Source organism: Balaenoptera ricei, chromosome 10 (genome assembly GCF_028023285.1).
Source record: "Balaenoptera ricei isolate mBalRic1 chromosome 10, mBalRic1.hap2, whole genome shotgun sequence".
NCBI classification, from domain to species: Eukaryota; Metazoa; Chordata; class Mammalia; order Artiodactyla; family Balaenopteridae; genus Balaenoptera; species Balaenoptera ricei.
The window spans coordinates 40,905,834-40,924,398 of NC_082648.1; the positions used below are offsets into that span (position 1 = coordinate 40,905,834).

Consider the following 18,565-nt stretch of genomic DNA (forward strand, 5'->3'; position numbering starts at 1 on the left):
TACACAGTATTTCTCCTGTGACTGGCTTATCTCACTTAACACAATGGCCTCAAGGTTAATCTATGTTGTCACACATTGTAGAATTTCCTTCTTGTTTTAAAGCTGAATAATACTCCATTGTATGTATATATCACATTTTCTTTATCTATTAATCTGTCCATGGACATTTAATATGTTCATTCTTTGTGTTCACTATTCTTTGACTATTTGCAGGCACACATGCCATTTGATGCCTATGGTGCCACCAGGTCAGGTGAATGGAGGGTGCTGAACTGTCTTATCCTGGAGCATTGTCTGTGTCTAGTTTACTTGTTCTGTGCCCTTCTACTAATGGGCTCCTTTGTGTAACTCCACAGGTAAAAGTCCTGGGCTCAGAATCTTAGTTCTTGTCAGGGTCTTTGTTCTGGTTCAGCCTCCTCAACTGTAGTGAAGTCATTCTTTCTGGATTAGTTTACAAAGGCTATGGTAGGAGCTGATGTCTGTGAACCTTTCCCCTAAGACCCAGGATGGGCCAAATACTTCTCTGACTATATTGCTTAGCTTTTGGAAGTTACTTAACTTTGAATAAGAAATCAATACAGTTGAATTTAATTAAAAATCAAGTTATACGTGAGCTCTAAGCTTACAAAGTTTTCAGCCCTTGTAGATTGGTTCTCTTATAGAACAAACATCATGTTGCGGTTTCTTACCCTGAGACACATATCTGCTGCCTCAGCATCCTCTGCAGAGCTGCATTCACCTCCTGGTTCTTGAAGCTGTAAATGAGGGGGTTTAATAAGGAAGTGATCACACCATACTGTATAGAGACAACTCACTACAGGACTGATCCTGAAGAGGGGCTGATGTACCTGAATAGAGCGGTCCCATAGAACAAGAGCACCACGGTGAGATGGGAGTAGCAGGTGGAGAAGGCTTCGCCTTGGCTTTTAGAGGAAGAGATACTTAGAATGGCAAGAATAATTTTTGAGTAAGAGAAGAGAATCAGGGGAAGTGTCACAAGTCCTAGAAATGCAGAAAACCTAGCCAGCAGGATGGTGTTAGGTGTGGTATCACTGCAGGACAGAGGGAAGTGAGAAGGCAGTTCACAACTGAAATGGGAGATGATATTGGGACCATAGAACTGTAAGTTCTGAACACAAAGATTATTCACTAGTGAGTTCAGAAACCCCATCACCCATGCTGTACCGACCATTGCAGTGCAGAGAGGTCTATTCATGACCACGGTGTAGAGCAGAGGGTGACACATGGCAGCATAGCGGTCATAGGCCATAGCAGAGAGCAAGCAACTCTCAGTGACTCCAGAAGTCATGAAAAAGAAACTCTGGGTAATGCCGCCCCACACCGAAATGGTTTTCTTCTGAGACAGGAAATTATGCAGCATCTTGGGCACAGTGACTAAAGAGTAGCATATGTTTAGGAAAGATAAATGTCCAAGGAAGAAGTACATGGGCATGTGGAGGTGAGAATCAGCCCTGATCACCAGGATCATCATCAGGTTCCCTATCAGGGTCAGGAGGTCAATCCCCAGAAAGAGAACAAAGAGCATGGTCTGGATATCCGGGTCACTAGACAATCCCAGCAGCACAAATTCATCAATAATGCTAAGATTTGTCATGGTTTCTTAGATATCCTATCCCTGGAGAGAGATAAATACTTATTCATTTGGTGGGACAATGATCTGAGTCACACTCAGTGAATAGGACTTTTTAATCTATAAAAGATCCACTCTTTTGCTTCAAGCCAGAAATTGAACCTGAGGATAAAGAAGGATCTGACCATTCTATTACCCTTTTAAATACCGCAACTTTCCTTCTCCTGGTTAAGTACTCTTTATCAAATTCAGATTTTTTCCCTATGACACGTAACAATTTCTAACATATTGGATAGTAGACTTATTTAGTACATTAAAAAATTATCTCTTCTGCTAGAATTTATATTATACACAGGCAAGGATCTTTGTCTGTTTCTCCCCCCATGGATGTATTCCTAAATGCCAATAATTGTCACTGGCTTCATAAGTTTTGAGTAAGAAAAGAGGATCAGGAAATTGTCACAGTCCTAGAAATTCAGTACACCCAGCTAGAGGGCTCTAAATAAACATTTGTGGAAGGAAAGAATGAATGCTTCCTCAGCTACAGTGTCTTGTCTTAACCCTCCTTGCTACCATCCTCTGACTTCTTAGATCATAGACCCTCACAGTCTCTATCCTCTCATGCTCTTCCCCAGCCTTTCCTCAGCACCTGATATCATCCAAGACCTGGTGAACCCTTTCTGCAAAAGCAGAAAGACACCCATTGGTGAAGCAAGAGACATCCTTTTGTGGGTGACCGCTTTTCAATTATAGCTTAAATTCCTAGTACATCTCATTGACATGTCAACCGAGACCTGTTATCTGACATCATATTTTTAGACGAGGACAATGTGGGACAGAGGGGTAATATGACTTCCATCCTAACTAGATGGCTTAGAGCCAGGACTGAGCCAGAGTTTCTGATTTCACAACCAATTCTCTTTCAGGTGCTTCACACACAGACAGTAAATATTTGTGGATTTAAGGAGTTTGTGGTTGAGATTGGTGTGGTTTGGGAGTTACAGAAGTGACCCCTGCTTTCCTTGGTCCTGTGAATTTGCAATATGCCGTAAGGTTCTACAGCAGCTTCTGTAATGGTACAATGAGCACTGGACTCAGAGTCAGATTGTCCTTGCTGATTACTGGCAGTGAAACCTATTCAAGACATAACCTACTCAAATGAAAATTGGAAAAAAATGAGGTGAAATGTCGTAAAATCTTTATAGTCTATGAAATAATTTATAAAAACTAAAAACTTCTATAAATGCAGAAGAGTGAAACAGTTTATGGTAAATGAACATTTGTGATCTGTTGAGTGTTGTTTATGCATATTTTGTCCTAATTAAATATTTCACCAATGCTGTAAAATTATTTTCACTAAATACATTTTTTAAAGTAGGAAACATGCTTTCTGGTTCCCAATTCCTTCCAGCCTGATTTCCAAGAATTCATTTTTTTCTCTCCTGACATTCTTTCTCTGCTCCTGGGATATACTGACTGCTTGCATTTTTATATTGAAACCTATCAGCAATAAACTTACTTCCCATTCTTATTTCCCTCTCTCCCCAAACCTCATTTCATACATGTTCCTTCCCACCGCCATCTACTTACATCTACACTCATATGATAATAACTGTTATTTAATGCATAATTTATGCCAAACACTATAACAAGGGCTTGATCTCATTTATTCCTTATACAACCTTGTAACAAAGATATTACTGATCCCATTTCTGTGGGTCGGAAAGGTTAAGTGACATACACAGGCATAGACTTTAAAAGTCATGGAGGGACTTCCCTGGTGGCTCAGTGGTTAAGAATCTGCCTGACAATGCAGGGGGCATGGGTTTGAGCCCTGGTCCGGGAAGATCCCACATGCCGCAGAGCAACTAAGCCCGTGCGCCACAACAACTGAGCCTGCGCTCTAGAGCCCGCGAGCCACAACTACTGAGCCCACGTGCCACAACTACTGAAGCCCATATACCTAGAGCCCATGCTCCACGACAAGAGAAGCCACCGCAATGAGAAGCCGGTGCAACACAACAAAGAGTAGCCCCCACTCGGCACAACCGCGCAGCAACAAAGACCCAATGCAGCCAAAAATAAATAAATAAATTTACTTTAAAAAAAAAAAAGTCATGGAGTTGGGACTCACATCCAAGGTCCTCTGATTCCAAATCCCATATTCTTCCTACTTTGCAACACTGCAAACCTTTGCTTATGAGAAAATCTTTCCTGGTTTGGAGATTATACTTTCTCCTGAGGGAACTTGGGAACCCAGACAGGAATGTGAGGTTGCCTTGGGAGTTTGGGCCACTAACCATGTCTGAAACTTCTTACCCAGGATGTCCTGCTGCTCCCAGACATACTGGTATCAGGGATTTGACCTCTTCGACCAGAGATGGGGTCTTCTGGGCCAGGGAAAATTCCAGGAAGAGAAGTCTAAGGAAAAGCCAGATTGAGGACTAAGATCAATTCAGGCTGAAAGAAGCAGCACTCTACAGATCTGGGGGGATTAGGGTAGCAGAAATGGCCCTTCTAGGTTTCCCTCCCCTGTTTCCCTACCTGAAGCATCTGAAGAAGTCCTGGCACTGATGCATCAAGTAAGTGATTGTAGACATGAAGGATTAGGATTTATTCATGCAAAGAACTATTCTCTTCTTGTCCTGTTTCCTAAAAACAGCAGCAAATTTGACTTAAAAAATATCTTTCACACCCTTATTACACTCTTCCAACAGCTACAATGCTTACATTTTGATCCCATCTGGAGGCAGAACACTGGTCAATGAATTTAGGAATCCCCAAGATCCCAAACTCTAGTGAAAGTTTTCTAGAGTCTTTTTTGGGCTCCTTGGAGCCCAAATGTGCTGCCCCAGTGCTTCACGGGCCACTGAAGTCACTGAGAGGCTAGTAGGATATGTGGGTCTCTCCCCATCCCCATGTACTATGATCACCATAGCTTTTCATTAATCTGTTTAATACATATGTAGCTTTTCAGTGGACTTTTAAAAAAGTAAACATAATATTTAACTAATAAAATAACTTTGAAAACAAATGACATAGGGAAACTTTGGAAAGAGGTAGGGAGAAATAGTCTCTCTGGTCTCCATATTTACTTCACTCCACCCATCCTCCTTCTTAAAAAGCAACTTTTTTTTTTTTTTTTTTTTTTTTGTCCAGTTCCCTAGTATAAGAAGAAAGAGAACAGAAAAAAATCCCAATTTGGCAAATGGGTAGAGAGTTCGAATTTGCAGGACAGTTACGACTTAGTTTTCTGACTTTGAGCAGTAATCTTCTCTGTGTTGGGTTTAGTTGCCAGTTCTAATAAGAAATTTAGAACTGGTGCCCATTAAGGTCCTTCCATTTAGGTGTATATCTAACTCACTTACCTTCCACCTGAGCAGGTCTGTTCTGGGTCCAAAACACTCTCCACTTTGAGTCAGGCTGTCAACTGCCTCCAAAATAGGACTCTCTCTCTCTCTCTCTCCCCCTCTCCCTCCCTCCCTCTCTCTCTCTCTCTCTCTCTCTCTCTCTCTCTCTCTCTCTCTCTATCTATCTATATACATGGAGTGGGTGTGTTCTGCAGAGGGCTCCAAAGAAGATTTAGTTCCCAATCAATTCTAGGTCTGGAGTCATGTTCAGACGCAAAGCAGCTGACCTCAAAGTCACTTCTGGGTTAAGGCTAAAGTGTCCCAGCATCCAGTTGCACTGATTTGAGTCTCCTGGTCTCAGCTAAGAGAATCTGGTACTCTTCCTTATCATTTTACTCTCCTTTTGTCTCCCTCAGTCCTGAGGACAGCACCTGCCCAGTTTGTGTGACTTATATCTCTTTTTTCATCAACTCGTTGGTAATCTTGTGCCAGCTGAGCCCTGGAGACGGATGTTGAGTAAGAACCGTTGGGAGCCAGGACCAGTTCACTGCCCCTGGGAGAGGCAGCAGTAGCCAGAGCCAAAGTGGTTCTCAGTCCAGAGAGGGACAAGCTACTAGTCCTGCTGTGGCCAGTGGAGGACACAGGACTGCAGAATGCTCCTAGCTATAAATGGCTTTGCTATTAGGTGACCAGGTGAACTCCAATGTGTGAGACTCTGCATAGAGTCTTTATTCCCTGATAGTCCTAGCATTCTGAAAACACACACACACACATACACATACACACACACACACTCTCTTTCTCTCTCTATTCAACCAAGTACATATACTCTCCTTTCTCACTGTGACAAATTCAGTCATTTCATTACTCTCTTTAAGCTACCTACTCCTTTAACCTCACACTCCTAACTCTCAGCTGATAATTGGCAGAGGACATGTTCCTGTTATGGGCGATCTCTAACTCCCTAATTCCCACACATGGAGTTATTCTTCTTTTCTCCCCTCCAGCTTGGGGAGGAGGCCCTTCTCCTTCACCTCTGGTGTGTGCTTCTCTCTGCTCTGGATTCCCTCTTAACCCTTCTCTTTGAGCATCTCTCTGAATCAACCATGCTCTTTCACTTCCCTTGTCTCTCCCTTTCCATCGAGCATATCCACTCAGTTTATATGTAGAACTACTCACATTTATCCATTTAAAATAGAGCAGAAACAATTAATAACCTTCTTTCTTCCATAAGAAGCCTTAAAAATATAATAGAATTTGGCGCCCTTCCTTGGGTAATAAAATATTTTGCCTTTAAAGTTTTCTACATGTAAAAACACTAAGACTTAGATAACTTTTCGTTTGAGACATAAAGTCCACATTAGTGAAAATTTTACTCACCCATCTAGATTTTAGTATATTTCTGATGTTACCCCAATCCTTCAGAAAAAATTTATATGGAATATACCACATATTATATAACACCTCTGCTGCACCCTGTAGTCAAACACATTACTATTTCTGTAATGAAACTTCTGAGTACCCCTTCTACATGGGATTTTAAGAGTCTACAAATAGCCTCATATCAATTAACTTCCAGTGTTTCCTCCAAACTAGTTCTGGAAAAAAAAGTTTGGCTTTTACAGATTTTTGGAGATTCTGGAAAAGGAGATGAGAGCTTATAAACCTGTCTTAAATTTCTGTATTCACTGGCTTTTATTTCTAGGTTTCCTATTCTATTCCTTGATGTGTCTGTTTTTACAGTAGTGCCACACTCTCTAATGACTGTAGATACAGTATATGCTTTAATACGTAATGATGCCAGTTCCTAATGTTTATACTTTCTATGTTATTTTTTCATTTATTCTTATAATTTCACTTCATAATTGAATTTTTAGTTTGAAAAATTCCCTTGAGATTTCAGCTGGAGTTGTTTTTTCACCAAGATGTCAATATTACTTTGGCAGTAAGCTTTACAATTTGTTCTACCTTTTGTTTGAGCCTTTTCTTTTTGCTTACACTGTAATTTTTTATTTTCTTCACATAGGCCCTAGGCTTTTTTTGTCTGTGTATTTTTTTTTATACAGCAGGTTCTTATTAGTCATCAATTTTATACACATCAGTGTATACATGTCAATCCCAATGGCCCAATTCATCACACCTCCACCCCCACCCCAAAGCGGCTTTCCCCCCTTGGTGTCCATACGTTTGTTCTCTACATCTGTGTCTCAGTTTCTGCCCTGCAAACCGGTTCATCTGTATCATTTTTCTAGGTTCCACATATATGTGTTAATATACGATATTTGTTTTTCTCTTTCTGACTTACTTCACTCTGTAAGACAGTCTCTAGATCCATCCATGTCTCAACAAATGACCCAATCTCATTCCTTCATATGGCTGAGTAATATTCCATTGTATATGTGTACCACATCTTCTTTATCCATTCGTCTGTTGATGGGCATTTAGGTTGCTTCTATGACCTGGCTATTCTAAATAGTGCTGCAATGAACATTGGGGTGCATGTGTCTTTTTGAATAATGGTTTTCTCTGGGTATATGCCCAGTAGTGGGATTGCTGGATCATATGGTAATTTTATTTTCAGTTTTTTAAGGAACCTCCATACTGTTCTCCATAGTGGCTGTATCAATTTACATTCCAACCAACAGTGCGAGAGGGTTCCCAATTCTCCACAACCTCTCCAGCATTTGTAGTTTGTAGATTTTCTGATGATGCCCATTCTAACTGGTGTGAGGTGGTACCTCATTGTAGTTTTGATTTGCATTTCTCTAAGAATTAGTGATGTTGATCAGCTTTTCATGTGCTTCTTGGCCATCTGTATGTCTTCTTTGGAGAAATGTCTATTTAGGTCTTCTGCCCATTTTTGGATTGGGTTGTTTGTTTTCTTAATATTGAGCTGCATGAGCTGTTTATATATATTGGAGATTAATCCTTTGTCCCTTGATTTGTTTGCAAATATTTTCTCCCATTCTGAGGGTTGTCATTTCATCTTGTTTATCATTTCCTTTGCTGTGCAAAAGCTTTGAAGTTTCATTAGGTCCCATTTGTTTATATTTGTTTTTATTTCCATTACTCTAGGAGGTGGATCCAAAAAGACCTTGCTTTGATTTATGTCAAAGTGTGTTCTTCCTATGTTTTCCTCTAAGAGTTTTATAGTGTCCGGTCTTACATTTAGGTCTCTAATGCATTTTGAGTTTATTTTTGTGTATGGTGTTAGGGAGTGTTCTAATTTCATTCTTTTACATGTAGCTGTCCAGTTTTGCCAGCACCACTTATTGAAGAGACTGTCTTTTCTCCATTGTATATCCTTGCCTCCTTTGTCATAGATTAGTTGACCATAGGTGCGTGGGTTTATCTCTGGGCTTTCTATATTGTTCCATTGGTCTATGTTTCTGTTTTTGTGCCAGTACCATATTGTCTTGATTACTGTAGCTTTGTAGTATAGTCTGAAGTCAGGGAGTCTGATTCCTCCAGCTCCGTTTTTTTCCCTCAAGACTGCTTTGGCTATTCGGGGTCTTTTGTGTCTCCATACAAATTTTAAGATGATTTGTTCTAGTTCTGTAAAAAATGCCATTGGTAATTTGATAGGGATTGCATTGAATCTGTAGATTGCTTTGGGTAGTATAGTCATTTTCACAATGTTGATTCTTCCAATCCAAGAACATGGTATATCTCTCCATCTGTTGGTATCATCTTTAATTTCTTTCAACAGTGTCTTATAGTTTTCTGCATACAGGTCTTTTGTCTCCCTTGGTAGGTTTATTCCTAGGTATTTTATTCTTTTTGTTGCAATGGTAAATGGGAGTGTTTCCTTAATTTCTCTTTTAGATTTTTCATCATTAGGGTATAGGAATGCAATAGATTTCTGTGCATTAATTTTGTATCCCGCAACTTTACCAAATTCATTGATTAGCTCTAGTAGTTTTCTGGTGGCATCTTTAGGATTCTCTATGTATAGTATCATGTCATCTGCAAAACAGTGACAGTTTTACTTCTTCTTTTCCAATTTGTTTTCCTTTTATTTCTTTTTCTTCTCTGATTGCCATGGTTAGGACTTCCAAAACTATGTTGAATAATAGTGGTAAGAATGGACATCCTTGTCTTGTTCCTGATCTTACAGGAAATGCTTTCAGTTTTTCACCATTGAGAATGATGTTTGCTGAGGGTTTGTCGTATATGGCCTTTATTATGTTGAGGTAGGTTCCCTCTATGCCCACTTTCTGGAGAGTTTTTACCATAAATGGGTGTTGAATTTTGTCAAAAGCTTTTTCTGCATCTATTGAGATGATTGTATGGTTTTTCTTCTTCAGTTTGTAAATATGGTGTATCACATTGATTGATTTGAGTATACTGAAGAATCCTTGCATCTCTGGGATAAATCCCATTTGATCACGGTGTATGATCCTTTTAATGTGTTGTTGGATTCTATTTGCTAGTGTTTTGTTGAGGATTTTTGCATCTATATTCATCAGTGATATTGGTCTGTAATTTTCTTTTTTTGTAGTATCTTTGTCTGGTTTTGGTATCAGGGTGATGGTGGCCTCATAGAATGAGTTTGGGAATGTTCCTTCCTCCACAATTTTTTGGAAGAGTTTGAGAAGGATAGGTGTTAGCTCTTCTCTAAATGTTTGATAGAATTCACCTGTGAAGCCATCTGGTCCTGGACTTCTGTTTGTTGGAAGGTTTTTAGTCACAGTTTCAATTTCATTACTTGTGATTTCTCTGTTCATATTTTCAATTTCTTCCTGGTTCAGTCTTGGAAGTTTATACCTTTCTAAAAATTTGTCCATTTCTTCCAGGTTGTCCATTTTATTGGCATAGAGTTGCTTGTAGTAGTCTCTTAGGATGCATTGTATTTCTGTGGTGTCTGTTGTAACTTATCCTTTTTCATTTCTAATTTTATTGATTTGAGTCCTCTCCCTCTTTTTCTTCATGAGTCTGGCTAATGGTTTATCAATTTTGTTTATCTTCTCAAAGAACCAGCTTTTAGTTTCATTGATCTTTGCTATTGGTTTCTTTTTTTCTATTTCATTTATTTCTCCTCTGATATTTATGATTTCTTTCCTTCTGCTAACTTTGGGTTTTGTTTGTTCTTCTTTCTCTAGTTACTTTAGGTGTAACGTTAGATTGTTTATTTGAGATTTTTCTTGTTTGTTGAGGTAGGCTTTTATAGCTATAAACTTCCCTTTAGAACCGCTCTTGCTGCGTCCCATAGGTTTCAGATCGTCGTGTTTTCATTGTCATTTGTCTCTAGGTATTTTTTGATTTCCTCTTTGATTTCTTCAGTGGTCTCTTGGTTATTTAGTAATGTATTGTTTAGCCTCCATGTGTTTGTGTTTTTTACGTATTTTTCCCTGTAATTCATTTCTAATCTCATAGCGTTGTGGTCAGAAAAGATGCTTGATATGATTTCAATTTTCTTAAATTTACTGAGGCTTGATTTGTGACCCAAGATGTGATCTATCCTGGAGAATAGTCCGTGCGCACTTGAGAAGAACGTGTAATCTGCTGTTTTTGGATGGAATGTCCTATAAATATCAATTAAATCTATCTGGTCTGTTGTGTCATTTAAAGCTTGTGTTTCCTTATTTATTTTCCTTTTGGGTGATCTGTCCATTGGTGTAAGTGAGATGTTAAAGTCCCCCACTATTTTTGTGTTACTGTCGATTTCCTCTTTTATGGCTGTTAGCAGTTGCCTCGTGTATTGAGGTGCTCCTATGTTGGGTGCATACATATTTATAATTGTTATACCTTCTTCTTGGATTGATCCCTTGATCATTATGTAGTGTCCTCCCTTGTCTCTTGTAACATTCTTTATTTTAAAGTCTATTTTAGCTGATATGAGTATTGCTACTCCAGCTTTTTTTTGATTTCCATTTGCATGGAATATCTTTTTCCATCCCCTCACTGTCAGTCTGTATGTGTCCCTAAGTCTGAAGTGGGTCTCTTGTAGACAGCATATATATGGGTCTTGTTTTTGTATCCATTCAGCAAGCCTGTGTCTTTTGGTTGGAGCATTTAATCCATTTACGTTTAAGGTAATCATCGATATGTATGTTCCTACGACCATTTTCTTAATCATTTTGGGGTGTTTTTTTTGTAGGTCCTTTTCTTCTCTTGTGTTTCCCACTTAGAGAAGTTCCTTTACAATTTGTTGTAGAGCTGGTTTGGTGGTGCTGAATTCTCTTAGCTTTTGCTTGTCTGTAAAGCTTTTGATTTCTCCATAGAATCTGAATGAGATACTTGCCGGGTAGAGTAATCTTGGTTGTAGGTTCTTCCCTTTCATCACTTTAATTATATCATGCCATTCCCTTCTGGCTTGTAGAGTTTCTGCTGAGAAATCAGCTGTTAACCTTATGGGAGTTCCCTTGTATGTTATTTGTCGTTTTTCCCTTGCTGCTTTCAATAATTTTTCTTTGTCTTTAATTTTTGCCAATTTGATTACTATGTGTCTCAGCATGTTTCTCCTTGGGTTTATCCTCTATGGGACTTGCTGCGCTTCCTGGACTTGGGTGTCTATTTCCTTTCCCATGTTAGGGAATTTTTCGACTATAATCTCTTCAAACATTTTCTCTGGTCCTTTCTCTCTCTCTTCTCCTTCTGGGACCCCTATATTGTGAATGTTGTTGTGTTTAATGTTGTCCCTGAGGCCTTTTAGGCTGTCTTCATTTCTTTTCATTCTTTTTTCTTTATTCTGTTCTGCAGCAGTGCATTCCACCATTCTGTCTTCCAGGTCACTTATCCGTTCTTCTGCCTCAGTTATTCTGCTATTGATTCCTTCTAGTGTAGTTTTCATTTCAGTTATTGTATTGTTCATCTCTGTTTGTTTGTTCTTTAAGTCTTCTAGGTCTTTGTTAAACATTTCTTGCATCTTCTTGATCTTTGCCTCCATTCTTTTTCCGAGGTCCCGGATCATCTTCACTATCATTATTCTGAATTCTTTTTCTGGAAGGTTGCCTATCTCCACTTTATTTAGTTGTCTTTCTGCGGTTTTATCTTGTTCCTTCATCTGGTACATAGCCCTCTGCCTTTCCATCTTGTCTATCTTTCTGTGAATGTGGTTTTGGTTCCACAGGCTGCAAGACTGTAGTTCTTATTGCTTCTGCTGTCTGCCCTCTGGTGGGTGAGGCTATCCAAGAGGCTTGTGCAAGTTTCCTGATGGGAGGGACTGGTGGTGGGTAGAGCTTGTCTGTGTATTATATATAGGTTTTTTTGCTCTTTTACTTATGAACTTTGCAGTTGAGGCTCCCAACTACATAGCTTTGTGGAGAAGTAGCAGCAGCTTCTAGGGCTTGAGCTCCATACTCTTATGGAGAAATTTGATTTTATGTGGGCATATGCTGCCAGATAGGATACACCAGGAAATATTAGTCTGGCCTCCAGTACTTATTGTTCTTCCCTGACATCATCAGCCAAAGGGAGGCACTCTCTTCTTCCCAAGCTCTGGTCCTTCAATGAAACATGTCACCCAGTTCCAGTTGCCTGTCTGATGCCATGTGTATTTGCTCATGCATTACTCCAACCAAAGTCCCTATTGGTACCCTTTTACTTTCCCCTCTTCCTGGCTTCTACTTGTCCAATCAGGAAACTTTCAGATTTTTCTCCCACTTTTTTGTGTTGCTACTTTTCTGTTGACCCCTGCATACTTTCAAGTTACCATTTCTCTCTTTAGTACCATCAGAACTGCTTTCAGTTTCTCAGCAACTACTTAATATCTGGTCTTCTAAGTAATCACTCTTTTGATTTGACAATAGGTAAATTCACTTAAAAACCCTCTTTAATATTTTTCCATGGTTTGTTTCTTAAAAGAAATACTGCATCATATGGTCAGTAGACCATTTTATAATCAGAAAGTCACAAGCTATATGTTCCAATTCACTAGAGATGATAAAACAATGAAGCCGAGAGAGAGGGAGAGAGAAAGGGAACGAGATTGGTTATGAATTTGCATTTTGTACTGCAGAAGTATTGGACATCAATCCTGACTCCATCACTTACTGGCTAAGTGACTTAGGCAAGTTAATGGTCTCAGACACACTCAGTAACTTCGTTTTTAAAAATGGAACTTCTGGGGCTTCCCTGGTGGCACAGTGGTTGAGAATCTGCCTGCCAGTGCAGGGAACACGGGTTCGAGCCCTGGTCTGGGAAGATCCCACATGCCGCGGAGCGACTAGGCCCGTGTGCCACAATTACTGAGCCTGCGCGTCTGGAGCCTGTGCTCCACAATAAGAGAGGCCACAATAGTGAGAGGCCCGCGCACCGCGATGAAGAGTGGCCCCCACTTGCCGCAACTAGAGAAAGCCCTCACACAGAAACAAAGACCCAACACAGCCATAAATAAATAATTTTTTTTTAAAAAATGGAACTTCTACCTTACAAGGTTGTTATAATGAATAAATAAAGACTTTTTTTAAATAGTATACAGAATACTGCTGGCTGATAGCTTGATAAACTGTAGCTCTTTTGCCTATTTTTATGGCAAAGATAAAAGTAGAGAAAGGAAGTTTACAACAAAAATGATCAAATAAGACAGTTGAATAAATTAAACCCATAATTTATGACAATGTATGTAAAAATCACAGTGGTATTAAATACAAAGTTTTAAGTATCCTCATTAAAAGGCACAGATTTAAGAAACAAAAATCTAATGATATGCTGCTTAAAGCGTATAACAAAATGATACAGAAACATTAAAGCTGCCATGATGGGCAAAGATATACATGGTGGCTTCTAAAAAAGAAAGAACAAAGTGGAAATATTAACATCACAGAAAGTGAAATTCAAAGAAAAAACATTAAACTATAAAAGAGTTCCATTTTATAATATAATGATAAGAGGTATAACCCACAGTGAAGACAAAACTATCATGATCTTTTAAGGCTACAAAATTCAGTTTCAAAATAAATGAAGCAAAGACATGTTAATACCGTGAAATACATCCAGAGGCACAATGCTGGTGTCAAACTTATACATATTTTTTCAGTCTTTGACAGAAGAAATGAAGTGAAAGTCAACAACACTGCAAACGATTTGAGTGTATGATAAATAGAACAAGGACATGATGGTGGAGTAGAAGGACTTGAGCTCACCTCCTCTCACAAAACACCAAAATCATAACTAACTGCTGAACAACCACTGACAAAAAAAGACTGGAACCTACAAAAAAAATATTCTACAACTAAAGACAAAAAAGAAGCCATAATGAGATGGTAGGAGGGGTGCTTTTCACAATATAATCAAATCCCATACCTGCTGGATGGGTGACCCACAAACTGGAAAATAATTATATGGCAGAGGTTCTCCCACAGGAGTGAAAGTTCTGAGCCCCACATCAGGCTTCCCAGCCTGGGGGTCTGGCATCAGGGGAGGAGCCCCCAGAGCATTCAGCTTTGAAGCCCAGTGGGGCTTGAGTGCAGGAGCTCCACAAGACTGGGGGAAACAGAACTCCACTCTTGGAGGGTGCACACAAGGTTTCACATGCACTGGAACCAAGGGCAAAGCAGTGACTCCATAGGCGCCTGAGCCAGACCTACCTATGGGTCTTGGAGGTTCTACTGGGGAGGTGAAGGTTGGTTATGGCCCATAGTGGGGGCAAGGACACTGGTGGTGGAGGCCCCAGGGAATATTACTCAGTATGAGCTCTCCCACAGGTTGCCATTTTGGCACTGAGACCTGACCCCACCCAACAGCTTGCAGGCTCCAATGCTGGGATGCCTCAGGTGAAACAACCAACAGAGTGTGAACAGTGCCACACCCATCAACAGACAGCCTGTGTAAAGTTGTCCTGATCCCACAGCTACCTCTAGACATGCAACCTGACATGGCCTTGCCTACCATAGGGACATGAACCAGCCCCACCCACCAGTGGGCAGACACCAGTCCCTCCCACCAGGAAACCTGAACAAGCCCCTGGACCAACCTCACCCACCAGGAGGCAGGCACCAGAAGCAAGAATAACTACAATCCTACAGCCTACAGAATGGAGCCCACAAACACAGAGAGTTAGACAAAACGAGATGGCAGAGAAATATTTTCTACATGAAGGAACAAGATAAAAACCCAGAAGAACTAATAAGTGAAGTGGAGATAGGAAATCTGCCTGAAAATGAATTCAGAATAATGATAGTGAAGATGATCCAAGATATCGGAAAAAGAACGGAAGCACAGACCAGAAGATACAAGAAATGTTTTTTTTTGCCACACTGCACAGCTTCTGGGATCTTTGTTCCCTGACCAAGGATTGAATCCAGGCCCTCAGCAGTGAAAACACGGAGTCCTAACCACTGGACTGCCAGGGAATTCCCCACAAGAAATGTTTAACAAAGAGCAACAAGATTTAAAGAACAAACCGAGAGTTAAGCAATACAATAACTGGAATGAAAAATACACTAGAAGGAAACAATGGCAGAATGAATGAGGCCTAAGAACGAATAAGTGAGCTGGAAGATAGAATGGTGGAAACCACTGCTGTAGAACAGAATAAAGAAAAAAGATTGAAAAGAAATTAGGACAGTCTAAGAGACCTCTGGAATAACACTGAATACACTAACATTCACATTATACAGGTCCAAGAAGGAGAAGAGACAGAGAAAGGGCCTTAGAAAATATTTGAAGAGATAATAACTGAAAACTTCCCTAACATGAAAAAGGAAACACTCACTCAAGTCCAGGAAGTGCAGAGAGCCCCATACAGGATAAAGTCAAGGAGGAACTTGCCGAGACATTTATTAATCAAAAATTAAAGACAAAGAGAAAATGTTAAAAGCAACAAGAGAAAAGCAAAAAATAACATACAAGAGAATCCCCGTAAGGTTATCAGCTGATTTTTCAGCAGAAACTCTGCAGCCAGAAGGGAGTGGCACGGTATATTTAAAGTGATGAAAGGGAGAAACCTACAACCAAGAATACTCTATCCAGAAAGGCTGTCATTCAGATTTGATGGAGAAATTAAAAGCTTTACAGAAGAGGATAGCTAAGAGAATTCAGCACCACCAAACCAGCTTTACAACAAATGCTAAAGGAACTTCTCTAGGTGGAAAAGAAAAGCACAGAAATAGAAACAAGAAAATTATGAATGGAAAAGCTCACCGGTAAAAGTGAAAATACAGGAAAGGTAGGATATCATCTGCAAACAAATATGGTATCAAAACTAACAATCATGAGATAAGGAGAGTACAAATGCAGGATATTGGAAATACATTTGAAATTAAGAGACCAGCAACTTAAAACAATATTGTTTATATATAGAATGCTATATCAAAACTTCATGGTAGGGCTTCCCTGGTGGCGCAGTGGTTGAGAATCTGCCTGCCAATGCAGGGGACACGGGTTTGAGCCCTGGTCTGGGAAGATCCCACATGCCGCGGAGGAACTAGGCCCATGAGCCACAATTACTGAGCCTGCACATCTGGAGCCTGTGCTCTGCAACAAGGGAGGCCGTGATAGTGAGAGGCCCGCGCACCGCGATGAAGAGTGGCCCCCGCTCACCGCAACTAGAGGAAGCCCTCGCACAGAAACGAAGACCCAACACAGCCAAAAATAAATAAATATTTATTTATTTTAACCCCCAAATGTGGGGTTTTAAAAAAAAACAAAAAACTTCATGGTAACCACAAAGCAAAAATCTACAATAGATACGTACACAAAAAATAAAAAGCAATCCAAACACAACACTAAAAATAGTCATCAAATCACAAGAGAAGAGAACAAAAGTGGAAGGGGAAAAAAAAGACCTACAAAAACAACTTCAAAACAATTAACAAAATGGCCATAAGAACATACATATCAATAATTACCTTAAACGCAAATGGATTAAGTGCTCCAACCAAAAGACATAGACTGGCTGAATGGACACAAAAACAAGACCTGTATATATGCTGTCTACAAGAGACCCACTTCAGATCTAGGGACACATACAGACTGAAAGTGAGGGTATGGAAAAAGGTATTCCATGCAAATGAAAATCAAAATAAAGCTGAAGTAGCAATAGTCATATCAGACAAAATAGACTTTAAAATAAAGACTGTTACAAGAGACAAATAGGACAGTACATAATGGTCAAGGAATCAATACAAGTAGAAGATACAATACTGGTAAATATATATGCAGCCAACATAGGAGTAACTCATATGTAAATCAAATGCTAACAGCTATGAAAGGAGAACTTGACAGTAACACAATAATAGTGGGGGACTTTAACACCCCACTTACATCAAAGGACAAACTCCTGAAAAAAATCAGTAAGGAAAAACAGGCCCTAAATGATACAATAGACCAGATGGACTTAATTGATATCTATAGAACACTCCATCTGAAAGCAGGAGAATACACATTCTTCTCAAGTGCACATGGAACATTCTCCAGGATAGATCACATGCTGGGACACAAAGCAAGCCTTGGTAAATGTAAGAAAACTGAAATCATATCAAGAATCTTTTCTGACCACAATGCTATGAGATTAGAAGCCAACTACAAGAAAAAAAACTGTAAAAAACACAAACACGTAGAGGCTACACTATATGTTACTAAAGAATCAATGGATCACTGAAGAAATCAAAGAGGAAATAAAAAAATACCTAGAGACAAATGAAAATGAAAACATGACAATCCAAAACCTATGGGATGCACCAAAAGCAGTTCTAAGGGGGAAGTTTTTAGTGATACAATCTTACCTCAGGAAACAAGGAAAATCTCAAATAAACAACCTAAGCTTACACCTAAAACAACTAGAGAAAGCAAAACCCGAAGTTAGTAGAATAAATAAAGTCAGAGGAGAAATAAATGAAATAGAGAAGAAAACAATAGAAAGATCAATCAAACTAAAAGCTGGTTCTTTGAAAAGATAAAAAGATTGATAAACGTTTAGGCAGACTCATAAGGAAAAAAACGGAGAGGGATCAAATCAATAAAATTAGAAATGAAAAAGGAGAAGTTACAGCTGACATCACAGAAATACAAAGGATCATAAGAGAGTACTACAAGCAACTATATGCCAATGAAATGAACAACCTAGAAGAAATGGACAAATTCTTAGAAATGTACAATCTCCTAACACTGACCAGGAAGAAATTGAAAATATGAACAGACCAATCACAAGTAAATACTGAAATTGAAACTGTGATTATAAACTCCCAACAAACAAAAGTCCAGAACCAGATGACTTCATAGGCAAATTCTATCAAACACTTGGAGAAGAGTTAAACCTATCCTTTTGAAACTATTCCAAAAAATTGCAGAGGAAGGAATACTCCCAAGCTCATTGTACAAGGTCACCATCACCCTGATACCAAAACCAGACAAAGGTACCACAAGAAATGAAGATTACTGGCCAATAGTACTGAGGAACATAGACACACAAATCCTCAACAAAATACTAGCAAACCAAACCTAACAATACATTAAAAGGATCATACACCATGGTCAAGAGGGATTTATCCCAGGGATGCAAGGATTCTTCAATATCCACAAATCAATCAGTGTGATACACCACATTAACAAACTGAAGAATAAAACCCATACAATCATCTAAACAGATGCAGAAAGAGCTTTTGACAAAATTCAACACCCATTTATGATAAAAACTCTCCAGAAAGTGGAGAGGGAACAAACCTCAACATAATAAAGACCA

General features: G+C 39.3%; 1 protein-coding gene across 1 annotated transcript; it reads right to left on the bottom strand.

The window, feature by feature from the left end:
- Positions 1 to 685: 685 nt before the first annotated feature.
- Positions 686 to 1,615, bottom strand: LOC132372504 (olfactory receptor 8S1-like). Its single transcript, XM_059934568.1, is given in 1 exon segment — positions 686 to 1,615. A coding segment is annotated over 1 exon segment (930 nt).
- Between the last annotated feature and the right edge of the window lie 16,950 nt (positions 1,616 to 18,565).